This window comes from Heloderma suspectum, chromosome 4, assembly GCF_057233095.1.
Source record: "Heloderma suspectum isolate Gila_16-S chromosome 4, 16-S_ref, whole genome shotgun sequence".
Lineage (NCBI taxonomy): Eukaryota > Metazoa > Chordata > Lepidosauria > Squamata > Helodermatidae > Heloderma > Heloderma suspectum.
The window spans coordinates 283,605,049-283,631,885 of NC_139461.1; the positions used below are offsets into that span (position 1 = coordinate 283,605,049).

General features: G+C 41.1%; 1 protein-coding gene across 15 annotated transcripts in view; it reads right to left on the reverse strand.

Moving 5' to 3' along the window:
• ZMYND8 (zinc finger MYND-type containing 8) overlaps positions 1-26,837 on the reverse strand; it is a 106,617-nt gene that overhangs the window by 7,373 nt on the left and 72,407 nt on the right. For 13 of the 15 annotated variants that reach the window (XM_084854040.1, XM_084854043.1, XM_084854039.1 and 10 more), the window contains 8 exons: positions 22,056-22,196; positions 20,699-20,851; positions 19,804-20,301; positions 11,565-11,930; positions 10,303-10,493; positions 3,814-3,894; positions 1,208-1,286; positions 399-638 (listed from right to left, as the gene is read on the reverse strand). In XM_084854040.1, coding sequence (XP_084710166.1) covers positions 399-638; positions 1,208-1,286; positions 3,814-3,894; positions 10,303-10,493; positions 11,565-11,930; positions 19,804-20,301; positions 20,699-20,851; positions 22,056-22,196 — 1,749 coding nt within the window. Of the gene's footprint in view, positions 1-398; positions 639-1,207; positions 1,287-3,813; positions 3,895-5,392; positions 5,539-10,302; positions 10,494-11,564; positions 11,931-19,803; positions 20,302-20,698; positions 20,852-22,055; positions 22,197-26,837 lie in introns of those variants that run through there. The other 2 variants (XM_084854049.1, XM_084854048.1) reach the window with 2 other exon arrangements.

Below are 26,837 nucleotides of genomic sequence, written 5' to 3' on the forward strand. Positions count from 1 at the left end.
CACCCTAACCCACCCAACCTAAGATTGTTGCTGAACTGTGGGTTATCGTGTTGTCTGAACGCAGTGCGTTTTCAACAGCGTGGGTTATCATGTTGTCTGAACACAGTGCTTTTTTCCACAGACTAGGTTATAATACTTTCTGAATGCATCACGGTTTTTGTGGGGTTGCTCATTAACCATGCAGTGCAGTTTGCTAAACACCCTGAACAACCCATCAACAAGCTATGGGTTCTCAAGGTGGCTTGTTTGAGAAAAATAAACCACACTACATGGTTAACAAGCCACCCTGGGGAAAATGCACTACGTTCAGACAATGCAATAACCCACCCTGCAGAAAAGGCACTGTGTTCAGACAACGCGATAACATGAGTTTAACTGTAATAGCAGTAGCAGATTACCTGACTGTGTGCAGGACTTCATATGTTCTGGCCAATGAGCTTGCTGGCAAGGGTAGTCACAGTAGCTGGTGTTCCAACAACAATAGAAGATGGCTTCTTTTTTGCAGTTGGCACACCACTGCTTCTTCTTGGTTTCATCCACAGCTTGCTGCTTTTCCAGCTCCAGTTGCTTCTTCACTTCTGCAATCAAGCGATCTCTTTCCTGTTCTAAACTCTGCCGCATTTCAGCCATTGTGAGTTCTAGTGAATAAATGGACAGCATACAGTCAACAGCAGGTACAAATGGTAAAGTACAGAATACCAACCAGAAATTAGTTTTAGCTCAAGATACATTTGTGACTTCTGGTTGGAAGAAATATCACCCATTATGACCTAACTCTAACAGCAATATGAAGGGATAAATTTCACTATGTAGCTAGTAATGATTAGCTCTCTTAAATGATCGCTACACACTTTAATTACTATTAAGGTGGACAAATTTACAGTACAACTGATTTCAAGATTTTAAAAAGAACAAATACGTTTTCATTCAAGAAACTGTGAAATGTTTTTAATTGTGGTTCAGCAAATAACACTGAGCTGGTTCTGATATCATGAAAAAAAGATGGTTTACCATGATGTCTTTACTGGCCCAATGTAACTGACTAAAACATGTGAGCAAATAGCCTAGCACAGCATTTTCTATTGTATTTTTTACTCTTTCTCTTAAGGACAATGTGTACTATTACAAAATCACAACTGGGATGCTGCCATGGCCTTTAAAAATAAGTGGTAACATTATTGTTATTTTGAACAGCCCTTTTTTATACCCAGATTATGTTTCATTTCTGAGAGTTCCTGCTGATGTAACCACTGAAGCTTCTCTATTTCAATTCTCAAACGACGAATCTGGAATAGCAAATAAATAATTAGGGCTATCACTCATTTAAAGAAATCTTAATCTACCCATCATAAAGAGTTTGAATTGCTTGATTAAATCTGCATAAGTCTGCAATATAAACAAAACAATAGGTCTTAAGGGAAATGCACCCCTCCTCTTGGTTTTTAAACACTAAACCAGGAGTGTTGAACCTCTACACCACAGGCCAAATCTAGCCCCACTGGGGTCCCAATCTGGCCCTCTGGGGTACCACAGAAGACCACATCTCTTTCACTGGCCCCACCTCCTTTCCCCCTGACTGCTGATTATTTGTTGGTTTCCCAGCACTTGTGCAGTTTTCTCCCTTATTTTAAAAGGTTGAAATGCCTTTCCTAAAACTTAGTTACTGGCAGAAAGAGCTTTAAGCTAAAATATGCTGGTATTTTGGCCCCACCCTCTTTTGCCTTCGGCCCCACCCACTGCTGGAATGTGGCCCCTGAGACCACCTCTGAAACTGAGTTCAGCCCTTGGACTGAAGGAGGTTTGACACCTGTGCTCATGTCATAGCAATCATCATCTCAAAAGAAGAATTCCATCTGTGGTGAGAAAGGGAGGAATGTCAATTCTAAGAAGATGTTTGCTACCAATGGATTTAGAAATATGTACCATGAAAAACAATTAACAATTTTTTATAACCTGCAACCCAACAATCAGGGGAAACATTTTAATTGATCAATCTAAATTAACTAAACATTGCAGCCCCAGAAAAATTTAATAAAAAAGAGAAAATACAGATTTAATTTATATCTCCTTTCTTTTATAAGAAAAATATAGAGCTATAAAAGTATTTACATTGTTGCTTTTAACCAATTATTGCAGGAATTAAGAACAGCACATGGAATTTGTGGTTTTAAAAAACCTAATAGTGATCAGAAACAGTGCTAGAAACAAGGCAAACATCGGCCACCTGGTATTTCAAACAGTGAACAGAGGGATAACTAGGAGAGAGGTTAGAAAAACTGCTAATCTCAGACCTAATACAACTTTCACATTGGTTTATTTTTATATTAATTTTTAGTAAAAAAAATAAATAAATCAACAAAATGGATAGCAAATGAAGCACCTTTTTCCTCCAAAGTTGCTGGGGAATCTTTAAAGGAAAATTAGAGTCATTAAGAGGATTACATGTTATAAAAACTAGTCTAGCAGAATTAAAACAAGAATGCCCTACGGCAGGAATGTTTAGGTTTGTTTGTTTTTTTCTAAAGCTTAGTACACTTTGAGGTATGTAGGCCAGGGTTAATATCATATCACCATATTCAATAGTGGATGGCATAAATACGAGGGCTTGACATAACCAGAAGAGCTCAACAAAATAAGCTCCAACTGACTCAATTTTCATTTTACTGCTTTTGAAAGCTTAACTTCATTTTATGTTGTAAGCTGCACTGAGAACGCTTTGTTATAGGGCAGCCTAGATATGCCGTAAATAAATGCAATTTTGAAAAAAAAGGACTTTTACAGAAAAATAGCTCTGTTATTTTTTTTTAAGAGATGGAGCGTTTCTGTTAATGTTGTACCATAATCAGCATGTTCCAGTTAATCGTAAGTTGCCCACACAACTCTGAGTAACATAGGCATCGCATATCTCACTCTCTCCTCTTCCTTGCCAAGTGGGAAGGGAATGACAGAAGGGCAAATGTGCATGAGTTGCAGAGGAGGCAAGATGAGGAATAAAATCTCTCATTTTTCCATTAACAGCCTTCCTGTTTCTCATGCCCCATGGTAAATACCAGCTCTCTCAGAACAAGATCAAATTTAAGCAACATATTCACAATACGAACTGAGATGGCGACACTGTGAATGGAATATATCAAAATGAATTACATCTAGGATAATTTGTTTGTGTAAGCAAGCCCCAGAAGTGAACTAGTTTAGGTTCACAAGTGCTGAAGAAGAATTTTGGAGAAACTAGCTTGCCATACATTTTAGGAAGCATTGCTACTATACTGGCCCTGTTTAAAAACCAATCGGTTGTCGTGAGTGGGCACACTGCCTGCACCGCACCTGCCTCTTCCGCTTCACTGCACACCCCATGATCGGCTCCTTCATAGGCTGTGGAGCGTGATGTGCAAATCTGGAGCAACAAACCATGGGTTAACCATTGGGTTGTTTAGCCCCTAAACAACCCAGCAGTCCTGCTATACATACCAATGTGCAGTAAAGAGGAAGAGGCAGGTGCGCTGTGTGCATGACAACCCATTTGTTTTTAAACCAATGGGTTGTGATTACATATGAAGCAGATCTCTGTCCTCGTTGGCACAGCAGCAACAGTTTTCGGCAAGAGTGACCTTGTTAAGTTCTGTCTACAATGTACCGCACTCTCTGAGCGTCCAACCAATAGTTTTCAAAGTAGGTAAATGATCAGCTAAAGAGGTCAGGACTCAAATACAATTCTGCAGAGTACTTAGAAGGCAGATGCCTGTGTATTTTTAAAAAGCTTTATATTACACATTTTAAAAGAAATGTGACCTGCTGATGGTAAGAGATACTAACCTCAGCAATTGTGCTCCCAGTTGTATTTTTTGAAAGGTCATTGTATATTTCAGTCATTGTTCCTTTTATGGCATCCATCATCTGTTAAAAACAGTTTATTAAGGAATTAAAAGTGATCTTGCTTTCTTAATGTCTTTATTCTGGGGGGAAAAGATCCTTTTTTTCTTATACCAGACATGATAAAAAGGACACGCATTCTTTTATTCAAATGGATTTTGCAAATTTCATACTAACAGTTTTCTGTCTTGGATACAATTATAAAAGGAGCCCAGCAAACAAGACTGCATTTTAGGGTAAGTTTTGTTTTTAATTGATTTTCATTGGCAATTGGTTTTTATGGATTTTATTGAAACATATATTGATGGAATTTAAAAAAAACCTGTATCCACTTTGTGTAGTTATCATCTTGTACATTGCCTTGAAACAGTTCCACCATTTAAGATGGACTAGAAATAATGATAGGTCATATTAATACTATTTTGGCCCCTGGGAGTCCTCTATTCTGTATACCACGAATAGAAGTGAACAACTGAAAAATATAGGATCTCTCTAGTTTAGCCCTTCCCAGAGGGTCTTGCTCCTAGTATCACTGTGGATAAAATCCAAGAAATCAAGTAACCCTCAGGACCACTATAAAATGTACATGATTGTATGTGTCTTAATTATAGATGTCTTGGGTGGTATGCATGCGTGTTTCAGAGAACAATATGAAATGCTAAGTGCTATGGTGAATCCACTACAAAATATTTTTGGCTTGATGGCCAATCATTTGGATGCTCAGACATCTGGTATCATGGTTCACTATTTCCTTGCTGAGCCTAGATTTCACAGGTTCTCTCTGGGTAGTGTTAAGATTATACTAACATCATTATACTAGCCAGGCCTCAAAATGGCAATCAGAATGCAACATTATTTGCATGCATATATCAGATACCACAAAGCATTCTGAAGAAGGGCTTTATTTTATTTTAACCCTAATTCATGAACTGAGAGTTTGAAATGAAGTACCCCAGGAATCTGTTCCAAATTTACCATGCCAATTGCTGATGCAGGATCAGATACCAACATTCATGAGGTAGCAAGATGGATTGAGACCTCTACAGGACTTAGAGAGGAGAAATAAACTTTTCATGCATTTAAACTTTTGTATTAATTATGTGTGACCTTATGCAAGGCATTCAGTCACTGTGAAACTTAAGATGACTGACCAGAGACAACTCTATTACTTTCATCACTTCAAAATAGCAGAGCAGGAAGATTACTCTGGACAGCGACAGAAGAATTTCTCAGTTTTGCTTTTTGGTGTGCACGCTGCCTTAACTTATGTCATGCCATCATCGTTACCATCATCAAGATTATATTTAATAGCCTGACTCAAGCTTAATTAAGATAACTGCACTATGAAATCCACAGTTACACCAATAAAATCTGGAATTGCTTCTTGAAACCGAGACAATGGAGGGGATAAAAACTCAAAAGGTACATTGCAAACTTTGAAAGAATCACCTTCAAATAGCTTGTTTCATCATCCTGAAACAATAAAGACCCAGTGACCACGTTTAAGCTATACTTTTTAAATAAATTACTGACAAAAGAGCAGGAGTTCATTTCACTTCATGATTTTAATACCTGAACAAAAATGGGATTACTTACTTGTCATAATTATTCTTCAAGTTGTGCTGCCCCTGTGTAGTCCCACTCACTAGTGGTGTTATGGTACGCCAGCTGTAACACATGGGGAAACTTTCACAGCAGTATTTTAAACTGGCTAGTTATGCACTTCAGGCTGACGTTCAATGAAGCACCTGTTACAGCATTGCAAACTCAATTCATGTTCTAACAAGGCTACTGGATATTGACTTGCCCAAGGCCAACCAGTGAACATAACCTGGAAGGGATTTGAAATATAGTCTAAACCCACAATTTTCCCAACTACATCACACTTTGTCACCAAGGAATTATGTTACTGAGCAAATATATGGCAATGAGTTTGTGTTGGAACAGAGATCAATTCTTTTGCTTTGTAATGTCAGTGTCATATTGCATTGTAGCAGCTACTTCTGTAGTGGTTTTGTCAAAATATCAATAAGGCACAGGAGTTGCACTACAGTATCTATAAACCTGAAAATAGGATTGGGGGGGGACTCCATAAAAATTATAATCTATACTATCAGTTGGTGCAATTCAGAAAATTGTGGGTGACCTGGTTAGGCCACCCGTAGTTATGGCTGGGAACACTATTTTGTGCACTTTTCCATGGGGCAAAAAGTCAGTTCATGGAGCATAGCTAAGCTATCCCTTGTCCAATTTGTCCCACATTTTGCACATAGATAGCTATGTAGTTTTCCAGTGCGTTAGGTAGGTTTGGTGCATAACAAATTTTATTATGGGAAGTTATCAGGAAAAGGGATTCACCCCTTATGTAGGGCATTGCCCTTTGAGATAGGGGAGTTCTTCTAGTGCATAGGCTATGGTTTATTTTTTTTCTGAGTGTGAAAATTCAAGAAAAAAGAGTGAAAACGTGTGACCAACTGCTCATCTGGTAAAATATGGATGGGAAGCTGCCAAACTTGCCAAGCTGAGAGAGAATGGGATAACTAGCAGCGAGGCTGAAATCCAGCAAGATCAGTCAAGGCCTGGGGAAGATATGAGCTTCCACACACACACACCCAACCTCATTTGTTTGTATCGAGGGAAGTTGGCTGGAGCCTTTGGAATGTTGGCGCTGAGCTATAGTATGCAGCCAAAGGGGAGGGGAAGGGATTTAAAGGGGACCTTTGGAGCCCCATGGCAGAGCAGCTTAGTCCAGATCAATCAATCAAGGCAGGGAGTGGGAATTACAGGGGCTGTGCCCTGCCCCTGCAGAAATGCTGAGTCGCATTGTTTGTTTCCATGGGGCTGTGACTAAATAAATAGGGGCAAGGGGAATGCATTTAAATCTGCGCTGCCCGTTATGTAACAATGTATCGGGGCTTGGGGGGGGCGTGCATAAATGCACATGATTTGCAAACTACTAAATTCTTGCGCACGTGTGTGTGTTTGTATATAGTGCTTGGCCTGGGTGAATCCTATCCTTAATAGAAATCCTTTTCAATTTCTGGTGCTGCAAATTAAGATGACACTTGATGATGATAGAATAGACATTAGCATTATTTGCTTGTGTGGGTCAAGTACTGTTAAATGATGGGATATATATAGCAATCCTATGTAGGTCTACTCAGAAGTACGTCTCATTGAATTCAATGATACTTACTCGCATGTAAGCATGGGTATGTGTGTATGAAATGGGTTCCCCCCCATTGCTTTCAATTGCTCTGCATTGTTATTCTGGAGAAACGTATGGAAGAAGGGGTTTGGTGGGTTGAAGTGTGGAAAAAATGGCATGTGTATTGTAAAATGGGTGCTCTTTGGTCCAGCTCGTGACCACCCTTTTCACCCCACAAGTTAGATTGGCCATGAGCCTCCACTGCAGAGACCTAGGTACTACCCCCCCCAAAGTACAACCCCCCTAGGTACTCCTCCAACTGCTCCCCAAAGCCTGGAGCCCCCAGCCAAGCTCCCCCCACCCCTGGCATGAGCCCTGACCCCAGACACCCATCCCTAGCACGAGCCTCCACCCAGCAGACCCAGGCATGAGCTCCTGCTCCTCCCTAAACCAGTGACCCCAGCCTGAAGCCCCTACCTCCAGGCCCCCAAGGCATGAACAATGCCTTGGAGGGGGAATCTATTGTGATTACAGTATTTGCCTGCACAAACCCATTGTGTGTGTGGGTGGCTGGTGAATCCTCATGCTCTAAATGTGGGGAAATCTTTCACAACTCCATTGTTGATAAACACCAGTCTCCACACCCCTTCCTAACAAAATCTGTCATATCAGTGGTAAAACCTACAGTGGTTTGTGAGTTGTGGTTGAACTGAACACACAAAAGCAGGGAAATCATTTTTCCAACCATAATGCCAGCCCCATTCCAAACTACAATGTGCCTTAGACAAAGGGACCAGCACATGTATCACAAGTAATGAAGGGCAGGAGCCCACTGGGATGCACACATGACTGTTGAGCCACAGTGCTCTGGGACTGGTTCAACAGTCATGTGTGCATCCCCCAATGGGCTCCTGCCCTTTGTCACTTGCCACACATGTGCTGGTCCCTTTGCTCGAGGCACATTGTGGCTTGAAAGGGGGCTGGCATTATGGTTGGAAAAATGATTTCCCAGCTTTTGTGTGTTCAGTTCAACCACAACTCACAAACCACTGTAGGTTTTGCCACTGAGAGTTAAGTATGCTTAGATCTAACTGAAATTAATAGGTCTTCACTTAACAGTTTACAAGAAAGCACTTAACAGGAAAAGGAAGTGAAGATGAATAATTATCCCTATATTGAGAAAATACGTAACATGAGTTGGAACAAATGAAGGTGAGATAATGGAGATCCACAAGCTGATCTCCCAACTCTTTATATGTAAGCAAGTAGCAGTCACAGAGGCGGGAGATTTGGCTCACTGTTGCAATGCTGGATGAAACACAGAAAGCTGCCTCATACCAGATCATCCAGCTCAGCATTGTGCACTATGACTGGTAGCATTTCTCCATGGTTTAGTCAGTGGTCTTTCCCAGTCCTACCTGTGAACTTCTGCATGCAAACCATGAGCTTTACCAGTGAGCTACAGAATATCTTCAAGTACAGTGTCAAATCACAGGAGACATTTTGAATACTTCACCTCTAATACCAACAACAGTAATAGTAATCTGAGAAAGTATCTATATTCCCTTTCTCTTTCACTCACGTACAGAGTGTGTAGAAAGCCTTGGACAGGGGGAGGGGGAGCTGCATCCTTGCAATGCTAGGCTCACCAGCCTTGCCAAAAAACTATTGGACTGGCCAATGCACATCATCCGCAAACACTCCCTTAGCTAACACATGCGTCTCATGTCTCTAGGACTGTCCTGCCAGCGAAAGTTGGCTTACACCTTGCACACACTAACTGAGAGTTTGCTCTGTTCCACCCATCAAACCCACATACCTGTTTGGGACCCATATTTAGCAACCATGTCACCTCACCAAATGAATCAATAGCTGGAAGCACTTGCCAAATGCTGAGGACTTGCCCAAGCAAGATCCATTTGGTTTTCATGTTCACTATCTGCTTGGATACATGGCTTCAGACCACAATACCTGACAGCATGCCTCTCCTGAAATGAACCTACCTGTACTCTGTGTTCAACATCTAAGGTCCTCCTCCATGTGCCTCCGCCAAAGGAAGCTCGGAAGGCGGCAACAAGGGAGAGGGCCTTCTCAGTGGTGGCCTCCCATCTGTGGAACAAGCTCACCGATGAGGTCTACCCAGCACCAGCATTGTTATCTTTTCAGCGCCAGGCTAAGACCTATCTCTTTTCCTAAGCATTTGGCAGCACATGATGAATTTTAATCATTCCTGGATGCGTCTTTAGTTATGACTAACTGTTCAAAGTTGTTTTTAGTTATATGTTGTTTGTGTATATTGTCTGTGCACTTTTATGTAAATGGCTTTTAAACTTTTTATATTGTATTTAATTGTTTAACTTCTGTAAACCACCCAGAGAGCTTTGGCTATGGGGCCATAGGGAAATGTAAACAACAACAATAATAGGATAGGCAAAAGAAATAGCTCCCTCTGCTACCATTAACTCTTCCAGCTCAGATACTCCTGTAGTGAATCGAAAAGCAACAGTAGAATCCGATGCACCTCTGCCCCAATAGTCTAAGTAGAGATGGCCTGAAAAGGAACATTGCCACCTCTCTCTCTGTCCCAGGAGATGCTGGGTTCAAGATTTTTGTCTTGACATAATTACTCAGCCTAGGCATAGAATAGCAAAATATCTTTCCTCATTGCTCCCTATGCCACCTAAGTGGTGCCACCTGGCTTCCTTAAATCCCTCCGCAAAGACCATCTTTTCCATTAAGTCTTCGGCTCAAACTCTTACTCCTCACCTTGAATTGGAATGCTTAAGGGCATGTAACTAAATTGGTTTGCAATTATTATTACTTTTTAACTTTCTCCCACTGTTCAAGTGGAGACTGTAAACTCCTTAGGGCAATCGCTTGTTCTGTTTTGCCTATGTTCCTCTAATGTATTGTTTGCATCAGTTACACTAAATAATGATACAATGAACACACTATGTAAATAAAAGCTGTATCAAAGATAGATAAATTGTGAAGTACACATATATGTCCAGAAAATATCAGGAATGTTAAACATGATAAAAATTCCAAACTTCTGATTTTGGAAAATGAAGGCAAGAAAAGTTATAGTGCTTCAAGCTACACATAAGCAGCCAGTTTAAAATACTGCTGTAAAGGTTCTTCCATGTGCTCAACGGTTAATCCTATCCATGTAACAGCAGGGGAATAATTACTTAGAAGAGTGGATAACCTGCTTTGTTGCACGTTATCAACTGCGTTAACTTCAAAGGAAAACTTGTAAGAAACCCCTTTTATAAAAAACTTACTTTACTAGTATACTTAGCAATATCTGCAGCCACATCCGCTGAAGCTGTTGCTATTGGCAAGTCTGTATTAACTGAAGATGAAAGTGTACTTGCTGATCCAGAACTGGTTACTATAGAAACAGGTTGAGTGCTTGTAACCAAGGTGATGGTTGATGTTGAAGTACTCTGAGTAATTTCCTTTTGCTGTACAGCTAAGGATACAAAATAAACCCACAAGTGAACCACTATATATTTTAGTGCATTTGAAGAATTAAAAAGAGGTAAACTCCTTACTGAATATCATTCAGTATCTTTCAGCTTAATCCTAAACATTTGCATTGGTGTATCTGTGAGGTGATGCTGGCATAACACTCCTTGCAGTAGCAACATGCCATGCTTTGTAACATAATGCTGGCATCACTATTTGTGTACAATGGGGCAGAAAGTCTTTGGATGAGGCAGTTAGGAAATTAAGCAATCTTTTATAGCAGTCTTCTCCAACCTGGTGCCATCCAGATCTTTTGGACTATAACTACCAGTTTTCCTTACCATTAGCCATTCTGGCTGGGGCTAATGGAAATTGAAGTATAAAACATCTGGAAGGTACCAGGTTGGGGAAGAAGGTTTTAAAGAGTGCATGTGCTGGTTTTAAGAACCACTGTAAAATGCTCCTTAAATTGTACAAAAGCATAGTAAGCTTTCTTTGGATGAACAAGAATGCCACAAAATGAGCAAGCTTTTGAGTTCTCCAGAACTCTTTTTCAGTCTGGATGTTAAGGAAAATGGGGTGGGGCGGGGATAAAAAAGTCTGGAGATGATGTTGAAGCCTCATAGTCTGCAGTTTGTAACAGACTTAATAATATGGAGTACAGGAGGTATTAGGCAGACTTAATTAGATTACTCTCTGCTAGATGCAAAACAGATTTCAGTTTGCACCAAGGGCTGTTGGGCCAAAAACAGTAACAGCTGTTCTTCCACTACTTTGAAAATATAAAATCTAGCAGTTATCCAGATCTGACTCCTTAAAATTATTTTCAGAACCATGTTCCACAAAAAGGTCAACACTGCTTTACAAGGGAACAATTATTAAAACTACAGTGGAAGGATAATGCAATATCACAATTAATAGGGAAAAAATAAAGGAGTCTATGTACACTTAACTATTAAACTGGTGTGTTTTTCCCCACTTTCAACATCCACATTTATGGAAGAATTAATAGTTTGAGATCCATGAGCACAATAACCACTGCAAAAATACAGCAATGGGGAAACACCAGGAATACCTTTCACTGCCTGTCTTGTCTGGTATCTCGTTCCTTGGGAGGACTGAGGTTGTTGCTGCTGACTCTGTTGCTGCTGTTGCTGCCTTTGCACCTTCTGCATATGCCATTTCTGGGAAGAAGTCTGAAATTTGTTTGAAGAATTCCACACTACCCGCTGGACAGCTGGGGCAGTTTCTTTTGGTAGGAGCGGCCTCTGCTTTTTCACTGGGCTTCCAGTGGCTGCAGCTGGAGTGCTGACAGCAGAAGTAGTGCTTGTGGTAGCTGTGACACCAGCTGGAGGAGTTTGGGATGCTGATCGAGTAAGCACCTGAGTTTCAGCTGGAGGCTGATTGCTCACACTCGAAGAAGGGGTTTTTTTAGCTGCAGCTACATGGGCAGAAAAAACATGATGCTGATTTTTACTGACAATTCAGAATTATCACAGTGTCAGCTTCCCCCTGGGGGTGGGGAGGAGGGAGAGGTACAGTGTAATGCAAATAGCCATGTACGTAACTCATTCTTTTCCATGAGTTGAAAGCTGCATTGTTCCGAGCTAGCTAACTTTGAAAGGCAATTTACAAATGCTAGACCTGCAAAAGCCATCTTTTCAGAAAATGTGATGCAGTAAAAGATGGTAAACTATAAGTTCTGTTGTGTATACATTTGCTCAAAGGGCTGATCAACTTAGTAGCCTCACAAGTTATTTATAACCTTTTGTTCTGGTATTCCCATCATCTACTCTTAAACTATTTTTAATCACTCACATCATTCAATTGCCCTTTGGCTTTTACACAGCCAGATAATATTAGGTCCTAAAATGTCTTCGTTCTGATTATGAATGGGAGAACGCCCTCAATTCTTGCCTTCTCAGGATATCTTTCAGGAATTGGCTACCACAGGCAGCATTAGACTCTTTTCATCATGTATGATATCTGAGCAGTGCCATCACAGATGGCAGAAGCAACCGGGACATGTCCACCATATTAGTTTCATGGGCCATAAAGCTATCACATATGCTCAGAATGACCCAAGATGACCATACTCATGTCACCTGTTTTGATCAAGGTCCAAAGTATGTTCACTGGAATCCAACCAGGTAAGCCAGGAATTTAGGAGAAGTTCAACAGAGGATCAAAATGAACGTATTTGAATCACGAGTTAACCTATCCATAGGTGAGACTGAAGATTCCTCCTAACAAAATATTACAGAAAATCAATGGGCTGATTCCGATGTAATATACCTGGCTTAATAAATCATAGTTTATTAAGCTATGAATGAGTGTTGGGCCAACAGGGAGGGGGTATGTTACATCCAAACTAGCCCAACAGTGTACATCTAATATATTGCATCTATGTAAATTAGGAGAAAGGAAGGACATTTAACATTTAAGGAAGGAGGACCGGGTGAGAAGTTATATCAGTCATACAAAACCTATGAACCCTTTTATTTTATTAAATATAATATACAGAAAACCTATGACATCAGTGCTCTGGATTTATCTTTTTATCCAAAGATCTCAAAGCAAAATTTGTATCTGTATTCGTATTTAGCACACAGGCAGACACAGAGTAGCAATGACTATTCCCAAGTTTGTCCAACAGTGGAATCCAAAACATTACTTGAACTTTCGGTATTCCTAAATTCAGGGCTTTACTTTGACAACCTGTCTCCCTAGACTGTCAAGTATAATTTACTTGTGTCATTAAACAGGAGCACATACTTCCTTACTAAGTCCCAGTGCTGCCAAAAAATGTCTGGCAATGCTCCTGCACCTTTTGAATTTTTGCCTGACAAGCAGCAGTTAAGGCACCAGAGCCCTGCCAGAAAAAGTAGTGATATATGATATTCCCTGAAGATGGGGATTCATATGGAAGGATTCCCAAAGTTACTAAACAGGTTTTATGATTGTCCTTGCTTTAAAATAGGTAGAACATTTTAAAATGAGTATTTGAAAAACATTTTAATGCAACTTCAGTGGTAAAACGTATATATTAGCTAGTTCTTGACAAGACAACAATAATTAGGATTATTTTTTTAATTATTCAAACCATAGGACTATTAATGAAGAACTCAATTGGCTGAACATATTCAGATCAACTCAAAACAACTTGAGCTGAAGTACTCTGATGTAAACCAATTTAGTTTTACTGACTTTAGCATTCTTGGATGCGGAAGTTATGCTTAATCATCTCAAGACCACTCCAATTTTATAATTAGGCTATACTATTTACTAGTTGAGTAATACAAATTCAAGAAGAGAAACATCAGAAGGCTGCAAGCCTCAGGCCCCAGAAGCATCATGGTTATGAACTGGAGTTTAGGAATGCCCATAACCAGGGTTAGCCATGCACATACATTGCACCAAACCAGGATAGACAGTTGGGAACATGGAGAAATTAATATGCAAGTAGGGAAGACAGGCTTTTAACAATTCCCTACATCGTGGTTCTACATTACATCTGCCACAGCAGCCCTGACTAGTCAAAGCAGAAACAAATGAGATTTTATGAGCAGTTTCTTTTTTATTGCTTTTTCCCCAGGTTAGATTTAATCCCATCAGAGATATCTCAGATAAAAACACGTTGTATTCTCTCAGCCTTTCACCTCACTGAAATTGCACTAGTTGCATCCTAGAACAAAGTTAATCCTCTGAAGTGACCTACACTGACATTAGAAACTAGTAACCATGTGCAATAGTGTCTGAAGCAGAGTCCAGTATAGATCACAAGCTTCCAACCGTTTTGGGCCCATTGGCAAATTTAACGGTTTGAAAAAATGCCCTGAGCACCACCATAAATGGGATGCTATTACGGGGGGTGGGGGGCCAATCAAAAAAAGTTGGGGGGCCCCTTTATCTTTGTTTGTGCATGATGCTACGCCCTGGGTATGTGCTACTCACTCTGGCTTTTCTTGCACTCACTATCTCTCTGGCTCTTTTATCTTTTTCTTTCTCTCTCTGGCTCCTCTTCCTTCCTTCCATCCAACTCTCTGGCTCCACTTTTCTCTCTCTCTCTTTCTGGCTCTTTTTTCCCTTCTCTTTCTCTCTGGCTCCTCTTTTCCTTCCTTCCTTCTCTCTGGCTCTTCACCACTTCTCTGGCTCATTTCCCTCTTTCTCTCCCTGGCTCCTTTCTCTGTCTCTCGTGTGCGTGTGTGTATGTGTGTGTGTGCGCGCGCACGTGTGTGTGTGTGTGAGTGAGGTCACCACTCACCATGGACTCTGTTGCCCCAAGGGTCCTCCCTTGCAAAGCCCCCCCCCCCCCCCGGAATATTTTCAGCATGGGCAACTTTTTTCCCTTCCTATTTAAGCTAATGGATAGATTGGTCCATCAACTTGAATAGGGAGGGGGAAGTTCCCCTGCCACAAATCAGCTGGAGGACGGATGAAAGTCGCCCCCCACTAAGGATGTGGTTGCTTTAAGGGTCCTTGGTGGGGGGTGACCTTTGCCCCCCCCATTTTTCTGGCTGGAGAAGACTCCCCCAGACAAGTGAATAGAGGAATTGCTCCATTCATTTGCAGAGGGGGAAAATAGCTTGGCAGGCACCTCAGCCTGGCCTTGCAGGTGCAGTGGCACTGCAGGTACCACACTGGAGACCCCTGGATATAGAATGTAAGTCATACAAACACTGGCCCTCTGCCAGTGCACCTGAAAAGTCAGGACGTGTGCAGACTGAAACAGTTTAAGCTGATGAACTAATGTGTTTCTTTTAAAATGTGGTGGAGTTTGCCTCCAATAAACTCAAAACTTCTTAAAGTGCTTCTGATCTACCTATCACCTGTCTCATACAAGCATTTCAGAATATAAATGCTCATTTCATTTATTCAGTTTATGAGTCGTCCTCTAGCTAAAGCTTCCAGGGCAACATACATAATAAAACCAATAATAAAGCTTAATAACATCACTTTAAAAAGAATTTAAACAAATTTAAAAGCAGCAGCAACAACAACAATGTTAAAAGCAGAAGGTAATTATCAAAGCAGCTAAAAAGAATCTGAACAGCTAAAAACATGGGGGACAATCTTAAAATGCAGCTTTAAGCATCATTAAGAGTAAAGCAAGCCACTACTAAAAATTAAATTAAAACGCCCTAGAGAATAAAAAGTATTTGCCTGGTACTGGAAAGTCAACAAAGCCAGCACCAGATGGATCTAGAGGGGCATTCTACAATTTGGGATCCACCACAGCCTGCTCACAAGTAGCTTCCCTCCAAATTTCAGTATGTGGGGACATTCAGAAAAAGGCTTCAAGATGATGATCTCAGGGCATGGGCAGGGACATATGGGAAGAGGTAGTCCCTTCAGGTACTGTGCCCCAAGCTGTGAAGCCTCCGTACAGTCTGACACAGAATTAGTACAATCCAGAGCACAGTTCCATGTTTTCAAATCAGTGTTGCAAATACGTCTCCATGGGGAGGTTACCTACCCCCTGCTTTGCTCGTGCAGATACTTCTTCCACCTCTCTGTCTTCCCCATCTCTTGCAGTTACAGAAAAACAGTGCAACAGCAACAGTCACCTGGCACTAGACAGCACTGTGAATCTATTGCATACATTGCTGCACGTGGCCTGGTTCCCCTGTCATGCACACACTGTTTCCTCCTGGGCTGCAGTTCAGCACTCAGCTGGTCACCAAGAGACAATCTAATCACCACAGTTAATAGCAAACTGCATCCCAGGTTTAAGTCCTGTTTATTCCAACAGGCCTTAAGCAGATGCCTGTGCATTTGATTGTGCCAACCAAGTTCGATGCTTTGATATTTCTATTCTAACCCAATGCCTTCCCACAACTGTGAAAATGCTTAGTATTATAGGTTGAAATCAGAATAATCACACTCTAAGCCTAAACTGTCTTCTCAAACAGAGTATCGCTTGGCTCATTTTAACCATGTAGAATTAATTACTCTGCTAGTAAACCTGCTCTCCATTTATGGTACTGTATGTACAGCATGGGTTATACAGGGGTCAGTGGCTGATGAGTGAATGGTCATATATTAGACTGTATGGCCCTTTGATCCATTCTAACTCTTAACTGTAAGCACAGGGTATTCCCTTAATAGGTGAAACACTGACAGAGTACAAGGGCAATTGGGAGGGAATGTGCATGTAAAAGACTTTATGCCAAGACATGCATATTTCATAATGTTGAGCAAGTATTCTGAAATGATTATTTTTTAAATTAGGTGTACTACAAACTGGTTCCTGCAACAAAATTTTGCAGCATATCCTTGGTGTGTGTGTCAAATGAGCCAGGGTTGGGAAGCTTTGAAAAAAACAACAAAAGCAGCAAAGATAGGAGTCCCTGCTCTAACTTAGATTTGTCTTCATATGCAAAATTTATTTTTATTTATTTAATTTTTTAACATGAAAAAGTAAAACCAATCTGCCTAAAATGGAGCATGAGGCAACACAATTAAGTGCTGGACTTCGAGTACTGGGAGGAGAGCTACTCTTTTAGTACAGCCCTCCAACTTGCAATTTGGGTATAGCAGTGAACTACACTGGAGGGTTTTTTGAATACTACTACTCTTTCAACATGACTGCAATGTGGGGTTAAAAGCAATGAAAAACATGCAGGGTTAGTTTACTCTCTCACCTTCAGCTCAACCCCCAACCAGGGTTGAATACGGCTATACAACACTGCATGGTTGTTTTAAACCACTCAAGAGACTACATTTGCACAAGCCATGGTGCCCATGGTCACCAGGATGCTACTGCTGCTTATTATTATTGATATATCGCTAAATATAACAAAATCCCTAAGCGGTTTACGTATAAATAATAAAATCACATTTAAAATACAATATTAAAAACAATTCCAATTACAATAAGAGCAATAAAAGGAGCAGTAAGATGGAGCAGCATGATTAATTGAACTACAAGCTGGGGAAAGCCTGGGTGAACAAGTGCATTTTCAGGAGGAGTTTAAAAGATGCCACATTTTCTGCCGCCTGAACTGCACGAAGGAGGGTTTTCCAAAGGGTGGGTGCCACTACAGAGAAGGCCCGCTATCGGGGTACTGTATGATGACATTCTGTTGGTTTTGGAATGACCTGCAAGGCCTCCTCTAATGATCTTAAAGGTCACTTGGGTATGTATAAGGGAAGGCAGTCTGCTAGGTATCCTAGTCCCAAGTTGTTTAGGGCTTTGTATGACAATAACATAACCTTGTACGTGGCTTGGCAGCTAACAGGCAGCCAGTGCAGTTCTTTTAACACAGATGTTATGTGAGCAGACCTGGGTGTCTTAGTGTGCTCCCCAGGTGCTGCATTCTGCACTAGCTGCAGCTGATCCAGCCTCACACAGAGCGCATTACAGTAATCTAGTTCTGAGGTTACCAGTGCATGGATCACTGAGGCCAGGCTATCCCTATCCAGGAATGGGCAAAGCGGGCATACTAACCGAAGCTGGTAATGGGAGCTCTGGGCCTCCAAGGTCACCTGGGCCTCCGGTGACAAAAGAAGATCCAGAGGCACCCCCAAGCTATGTACCTGCTCCTTCAGAGGGAGTGCAACCCCATCCACAACAGGTAAACACCCCAATTCCCAGGCCTGGGAACTGCCAACCCATAAGGTCTCTATCTCATCGGAATTCAGTCTATGTTAATTAGCCCTCATCCAAGCCATAACTACATCCAGGCATTGTTTCAGAATGTGCACAGCCTGTCCTGATTCAGATGTCACAAAGAAAGAGATCCGGGTGTCATCAGCATGCTGGCGACACCTTGCCCCAACTCTCCTGATAACTGCTCCCAATGGTTTCATATAGATATTAAATAACATTATGGACAAGATGGTACCCTGTGGCACCCCACAGTTCAGCTGTGATGGGGCCAAGGCATAGTCACCCAGTGTTATTCTCTGGAACCAACCCCACAAGTACAAGTTGAGCCTCCAACTACCAACTCACAAAGGTGGTCCAGGAGGATACCATGGTCAACAGTATCAAAAGCTGCTGAGTGATCAAGAAGTAACAGAGTCGCACTCTCCCTGTCCCTCTCCTGAAGAAGGTCATCCATCAAGGCAACCAAGGCCAACTCCATCCCCAAACCAGGCCTGAATCCAGACTGGAATGGATCCAAATAATCAGTTTCATTCAAGACTGCCTGCAGCTGAGACGCCACCACTCCCTCGAGACCTTACTCAGGGACAGAGTGTTTGTGACTGGACTATAGTTAGCATAGATCTCTGGATCCAGGGAAGGTTTTTTCAGTAGTGGTTGCACCACTTCCTCCTTCAAAGCAGTAGGGATCATGTCATCATGCAGATGTGTTCACTACTCCCCTGATCCATCCTGTCAGTTCACTGTGGCTAGCTCAAATAAGCCATGAAGGGAAAAGATCGAGAGATCCTGTGGTGGGGCATACAGATGCAAGCTTTAAACAACCCTCACATAACCCATGGTCTGTACATACAACATGGCAACCCTAGAGCGGGGGTTGCATATTCAAGATGGCCACAGCCTCACCGTGGGTTAAACAATCCATGGTGGGCTGTCGTGTTGTGCGAACAACCCCGTTGCCTCATCTGCAGTACTCGCCATGAAACAACACTGCAGGGCTGTCATATGCAACTCTCTCCCAACCACAGCCCCTTCCAACCTACAATATGGAAAATTAACTGCATCTGCTTTGGAAGTCGCATTACTAGGCTTTAAAATGGTTTCTAACCGAGTTAGAAAGAGCAAGAACTCTCCTCTTTGCTGCTAACTTTTGGGGGCAGGGTGGAATGGACTCACCGATGCCCAATCCCAGCTATATTGGTACCTTGGGATTTCTACATTGATTTCTATGGAAAGCTTTCACATCCATCCCCAGGGACATTTAAAAATAACTTCCTGGTGGACCAGGAAATGACCTTTCCAGAAAATGAGATCATTCTCTCAGTACCATTTATTTTCATCCCTGTGTCTCTCTTCCTTTTCTTGCCACTCCATTCTATTGCCCACTTCCACCCAGTTTTCAGGTTTTTTTCCTCTCAACAATCTGTGCCATTTGGTTATTATGGAGCTGCCTTGGGGTTCCCAGCCCCCCTGCTGAAACCTTTCTTTTGTACATAGGTGGTGTAGTTTTGGCTACATAAGCAAGAGCATGGGAAGACTTGAATCAGTATTAGAAGGAATGATTAAATTTTTAAGAGAAAGAAAAAAACATTTCTGTCCCATTCTAGAACAAAACCTCGTAAGGTGTCAGGGCTTCAGGGGCCAATGTTTTAATCACCATGGACAACTCAGAAAAGAGAAGGAAAAGAAAGAAAATGTATTCTACCTTCTTGTTTAGGAGGTGATTCCTTGAGTTCTTTTTTGTTTTTTCGTCCCTCGCGCCCACATTGGTCTTCACCTAGGTCAATAACAAGTTCACTTTCTGAATCAGAGTCCAGACCAAGGTGCACAGTTGGAGAGTCTGTCTCATCTTTACCTTTCAGTTTCTCCTTTGTAGGATGTGACAAACTTTTTCCCTTTTCAGAAAGTTCTTTATCAGAGTCTACATTTGCCTTGTCTTTGACAGGGGTATCTGTTTTCTCCACTTCTGAGCTTGTATTTTTAATTTCTTCTTTTTCTTCGGTTGGAGTTGGTGGTTTGGTTTTTTTTTTCATGGCCAAGGATTCTTTGTCACTTCTTGCACCTTCTTTTTCTTCTTCTTCCTGATCATTCTTGGATTTCTGTTCTTCATCACTGATATATTCACTATCACTGGAGTCTGACTTTTCAGAATCCTCTGAGTCGCTATGTTCTACTGCAACATCTTCAGATATTTCATTGATCCCTATTACAAAAGAATAAAGAGTAAGGTTATATTTACAGATTTTTACCTCAGTTCTTTACAGTCCTTGAAGCAGCTTACAAACATTTAAAAATAAGGCCATACGAACAAAACAGTGAACACACATATAACAGAACAGCAGCCCATCTTTATAATCCTTACAGCAATTTTGTGGTCATTCAAGTTTTGATTTTGCAGATAAGACTCATTTGCATGTCCAAAACTCAGAGAACAAGCAGGGCTTTGAACCCTGGTCTCTTAAGATGCAAACCTAACATTCTACATAATGGACCACACACCATATGTAAGATTTTTCCACTTTTATAAGGAATGTCAAAATGAAGAATGTGTTTTAGCTCTCATGCCTACACCACAAGTTATGCTATTAACATGTGCATACCCAGCTGTGCTTTGCAACTCTCTATTGTCTTGTCAAGATTAAGCTGGAATCTGCTGCGAATTTGCCGTTTTGGTGAAATCAGTGGCACAGGTGTAGACTGCTGCTGGACTGATTCACTCAACTCTTTAAGATCCATCTCAGCTTTACTACGATCTAGAATATTAAATAAAAACGTATTTATTAGGAAATACAGTTTAAACAGAAAATGCAGGCTTCCAGAAAAAAAACCATAATCAGAGTCCATATTTATTATTAAAAATTAACATTGACTACATATGTTGCAACGGTTGACCATAAATGCTGAACAACTATTTGGGAGCATTGCTACAATCCCACAAATAGTTACGTTGCTGAAATCCCTTTGAAGTAGATAGGATTTAAATCAATTTAACTGTGTGTAGGATTGTAGCCAATGAGCACAATCCACTGTTAACTCCTCCTATGTAATCCCTGTATAGTGAGAGTTGAGTAACAGTACAGCTATGACCCTGGATTATGTTGATGTGGGAACTCTATACTAACAGAGTATAGAGTTTCCACATCATATTTCGCCAAATGTTTAGTCAAGCCCTAAGTCAGTGTTCTCACAAAATCCTACCACCATATTTAGACAACGTTGATGAAATTATCACAAGGGGTTTTTGTGAAGCTGGGGTAACAGCCCATTGGTAAAGCTGAAACTTATGTATATCCCAACACTTAGTAACAGCAGTGAAATACAACAGGTACTTTTAGACAATCCCAATCATAGCTATCATGCATTCACATGCTATTCCAACAATGTGTAAACTATTCTTGAGGCTATATTTTTCTTTATTTTTTCACCGGCACGGGAATTTGACAAAAACCTTTAGTTTAATGCAAAAAAGCTCAACTAAGGTTTCTGGTAGTGGGGCAAGTAAGCTGGTATCATTTAGCTTTCACGATTCTATTAACCATATCTATTTAACTATGTCCTCTCACAGGTACTTTTATAAACCCATAAATTATTAGCCTTATGTGACATATGAAATTGCTTAAGTTGGGAAGCAGAAATTGCACGTAATTATAGAACAACAGACTAACAAGTTTATTCTAGTATAAACTTTCGTGGACTATAGCCCACTTCATCAGATATATCTCCATCTGACAAAGTGGTTATAATCCATGAAAGCTCATGCCAGAATAAAAGTGTTAGTCTTTAAGGTGCCACAAGACTCTGTTGTTTTTTCTGCAATAGACTTAATATGGCTATTCTCTGGGAAATCTCTCTAGTACATTTATAATCTTGCACTTGTATACCTACCTTGAAACTTTTCATACCTACAGTGAAGTCCACTGATAAAAGTGAAAGTCACTATTGCCAATGTCAACTCACCAAGATTAAGATTAAGAATGCTTCCTGGAGTAGATGTTCTTTCTTGTTTGGTAGCAGCAGGTGTTGATGCTTGAGGGGAGAAAGGTTTGGGGCTTCCAGATAAACTCCCTGCTTGACCTGTCCTTGTTGGTGCTGGAGAAGCTGAAAAAGTAGACAATTGACATAAAACAGATTTCAGAATGTGACCTGGGACTGAAAAAGTTTCTTTAGGTATGACCAAGGGCTTGGGCCCATTCCATGTTATTTTTTTCATTTGAACCGCAAGGCCCAGCATCATATCACAAGCTGCTTTTGAAACTCCATGTTTCAAAAGCATTTTGCCACTTGGCATGGGGACAGAGGGGAAAGTGACTCCTGTTCAAAAGAATTCAAGCACTAGATGAACAAGGAGACAAAATGAAGAATTACTGAACTGTCCTTTCTCAACATCACTGATGAAAAGAATGTAAGAGTCCTTATTGTATGGTTGCACTGAAAGAAAAAGAAGGGCATAAAAAGATTGAGGGGTTTCTTCAAAAAGTTTCAAGTGAAAGGTGTATTTCTAACTAAATCCTTCAAAACCCTCTATTATGTCAATTAAGAGAAATGTATTAAACCAACAACTCACTGAACATACATAATGGAACACTTACCTAGATAACTTAACTATTTTGGAATATTTTCAGATAGAATAGACTTGCCAAGTCTTTCACTTTGGAAAGGAAGTGTTCTATTTTAGAACACTTCTTTTTCTCCAATTACATTTGATACCCTGACTCTTAGTTGTAGGAAATTTCATCTTCACTAGGGTTTCCTAAGCCGTATTATTGATAATGCACAGCTGAGCTTCTAGATCAGGAATGGACAACTTGTGGCCCTCCAAATGTTTTGGCCTACAACTTCCATCAGCCTAGCCAGCATAGTCAATGGTGAGAAATGATGGGAGCTGTAGGCCAAAACATCTAGAGTGCCACAAGTTGCTCATCCCTAGTCTAGATCAAAGCAAACTACTTCAAAACAAGGCTTAGCTCCTCTACACATTTTACAGCTTGCTTACTCATTAAGAGAGCTCAGAATGAATGCCTGGCAAACAAGTATTTATTAAATTCTAGTTGTCTCTTCTGCAAGCAAGCTAGTAAAAGAAGACCGGATTCATATTTACAAACAAGATAAAAGTTTCAATATACTGTTTAGCCTTAAAATGTGCTGACATGAAGCATCTTACATGCTTTTAGCATCATTCCTAACAGAGAACTCAGGTGGTGAATGCCAACAGTATTGCAGCCGAAACAGGACCACTGAGAAACAAGACAGAGGTATCAGTACACTCAGGAGAATGCCAATATTTCCAGAAGTACAAATCTTAAAAGAAAAAGAAAAAAAAACATGTAAGGGGGCACAAAGGGGACTGAGCATGCTCAGTAGCCATGGAATCTAGAGTGAGAGGTGAAAAAGAAAAATGAAGTGGGGGTGGTGGAAAGCCCTGCTTGTAGGGAATGTCTGGGTAGAATCCTGGACAGAAGCTTCTTTTAGGAGAGGATACCCTGGAACATTTTGCTGAAGGTTTCACCTCTGTATTTAGGAAGATGATATCAATTAATATAAATATTAGAAATATCTACCCTGGTTTTCTCGCCTTTACTTAGAGCAGGAATCTGAACTGGCCATGCTAGCTAGGGCTGATGGAGACTGAGGTCCAACAACATTTGGAGGGCCACATGTTGCCCACTTCTGACTCAAGAGTATGGATGAAGTAGAGAGGATGAGGTGGTGAGTACTTCTGAATCAGGAGAAAAGTCCAGATCTTTTTTAGATTTTTTAATGGTTGACATGTAGATATAACATGAACCTTACAAATAAGCAGAGCATGGCACCATCCATTTATTTTAAAACACTGAAAAGTTGTCTATCAAGAACATGAATGACATTTATTCAAACAAATAATTGCACAGGAAGATTTACAATTCCTCTTCTTCAGTCTCATTAGAAGAGTATCTTTATACACCTAACATATGCATCAAATGAAAGTCACCTATGCTCAGAAGTTTTAAAACATACTCCCACACGTAACACTGCTAAATACTAGGGCCAAGATAATTTTCTCTCCAAAGAAAGATCTCAAGTTCAAAGAGTCTGTGTTGAAGTAAAACAAAGCCTACCTATTCACTGTGTCACTAGAAACAACTGCACACTAATAACGAGGTGAAATTTAGAGACCCTTTACACTGTCATTAGTCCAAAGAAGCCAGTAGAGGCTACTACCTTTTCAGATACTAATGCGTGATCTTGAACATTTGAACTTCCAAATGGTACTTAGAAACATTTGGCAAGTCTTAATTCCAAAAGGGAAAGGTTCAGGGTCAGTTCTTCAAAAAACTATCTGGTTTTCCTCCGATCCAAATTTCCAGAAAGAGAACAAGATCTTCATAAATTTCAAAGACAACTTGTATAAAGTTTTTAAAATTGGAAACAACAGTTTTTACAGAAAATAAGACTCACAAGCAAGAGCCTAACACAACAGTAAATGAAGACAAAAAACTCTAATATTATTAACATCAAACAGAAACAAAATTCAGCCATGCCAAAAGGAGAGGGAAGACATTAATGAATGGATAAATTTAGGACACTAACATTCAATACAATACGGCATTTTTGTACAATACAATGCTGAAACTACAACAGAAATAGCTATGAAAAAATGAAGAGGCTAGACTAACATGCTCTTCAGCAGTATTTTTGAATTTATTATCCTAGACAATAGGCCATTTTGCACATCACAATAAGCCACCCTGAAAATAAGCCAGGCTGGGTTGGTTACTTGCTTGCTAAACTATGGAATTCGCTACCACAAGATGTAGTGATGGCCATCAATTTGGATGGCTTTAAAAGGGGGTTAGACAAATTCCTGGAGAAGGCTATCAATGGCACTAATCCTGATGGCTATGAGCTCCCTCCAGTATCAGAGGCAGTATGCCTATGGACACCAGTTGCTGGGGAACTTGGGCAGGAGGGTGCTGTTGCACTTGTGTCCTACTGGTGGGTTCCCAGTCAATAGATGGTTGGCTACTGTGTGAGCAGAATACTGGATAAGATGAACCCTTGGTCTGATCCAGCATGGCTCTTATGTCCTTACTCCTGACAATCGGGCATTTTGCGCCTTGCTGTGGCTTGTTTCCCCTTTAGTCCTCCACCCGCTCCTGGCATGTATCTCGTGGTCCTTTTTGGTACAACCCCCGTTCATATCTTCATTGCTAGGGAGGGAAACTTTTCCAGCTTCCTGCTCCACTCGCTACCTGTTTCCTGTTCAATTTTCTATTCGCAATCTTTTTCCCCCCAGTGCTTAGGAAGTACGCAAATGGGTTTGTTTTTTAAAAAATATTTTTCTTTTTCTGTTGTTCGCAAGTTTGCAATTGCACATATTCCCCTGTCCATTATGTACTTTCTTCAGCAGTACAGATCAATGTCCTGCCTGTATGTGTTGAAATCCCTCGTCAGTTTCACTGTTACACTGTAGTAAGTCTCCACTCCTCTTCAGCACTTCCCTTGAACCTGAACTCTGAAAGCAGCAGCTGAACAGGACAGAGCTATTGGGGCAGGTGGGTATAATTACTGTGGGAATAATTACACCCATACTCCAGCAGTAATTACACCCACCTGCCCCAATAACTCCATCCTGTTCCTTTGAACGCTTTCAGAATTCAGGGTCTAGGGAAGCACTGGCAGTGGTGGTGGTGCTGGGGCAAACTAACAAGTGTCAGTTCAAGATGTACTAGAGGATGAAACTGACAAGTGGGAATTTATTGGCCGTCCTGCTCCCACCCCCAATCTTGACCCTTTTCGGAGCAATTACTTAGTTTGCAAACTTTTTATTTTCTTTTTGGATGCTTCTCAAGTGAGCAAATGGGTTCATAAGTTTTTACTATTTTTTTCCAGCCCTTTGCAAGTGCACAGATTCCCCTGTCTGCTATGTATGGTCACCTTGTCAATTTCCTTATAAATTACCCATTCCATTTCAGTGCTTCCCTTGACAGCGAACTCTGAAGGACCAGGGGGTGGGGGAAAATATGAACACATTTGTGCACTTGAGAAGCAGCAGGGGGAAAAAAGAAAACTTACGAACCCATTTGCGTATTTCTGAAGCATGAATAGAATAATTTTTAAAGGTTGCGAATGAGCTATGGACATTCCCAAGAGCCATTTTGGTACTGGTGGAGGGGTGGACATCACCGATAAGGAAGGAAGGAGGCTGGAAGCTCTGTAGCCTGTGCCAAGAAGCCATTGATAAGCCACATTGTCTGGTTTGCATGTCATGACAAGGCACCCTGAGAACAAGTCACCCTCAACAACTGAACAAGCCATGCGTTCTCCGCGTGGCTTGTGCATGGTTAACAAACCATACTGAAGCCTCTATGCTGGGTTCAGATGTCACAATAAGCCATGCCGACAAAAAGGGCAGGTTAAGCCATAGTGGTTTATAAGCTGCTCAAAGGAGCTTATTTTGAAAAATAGCCCACTGTGCCCAGCACACAATCAGACAAATAAGCTACTGTGTGTAGTCTTTGTTTTCCCCCCTCGCCACTCCTCCCTCTGTAGTCCTCCCACCTGGCCTGGCAGGTATCCAGCTTCCTTCGCAATGGAAACCATATTGCCACTACATCACCTGCCTCTCTCCAATTGGCCGGCTTTGCGCAAGGGCCTCTTCAGCTGTCTTCTGCCAGCTCCCCACCGTTTTCTATGTGGCATTGTTCCTTAGCCACTTCCCCACAAGCCCACCGCTCCTTCCGCAGGGTTTTAGCTGCGCAT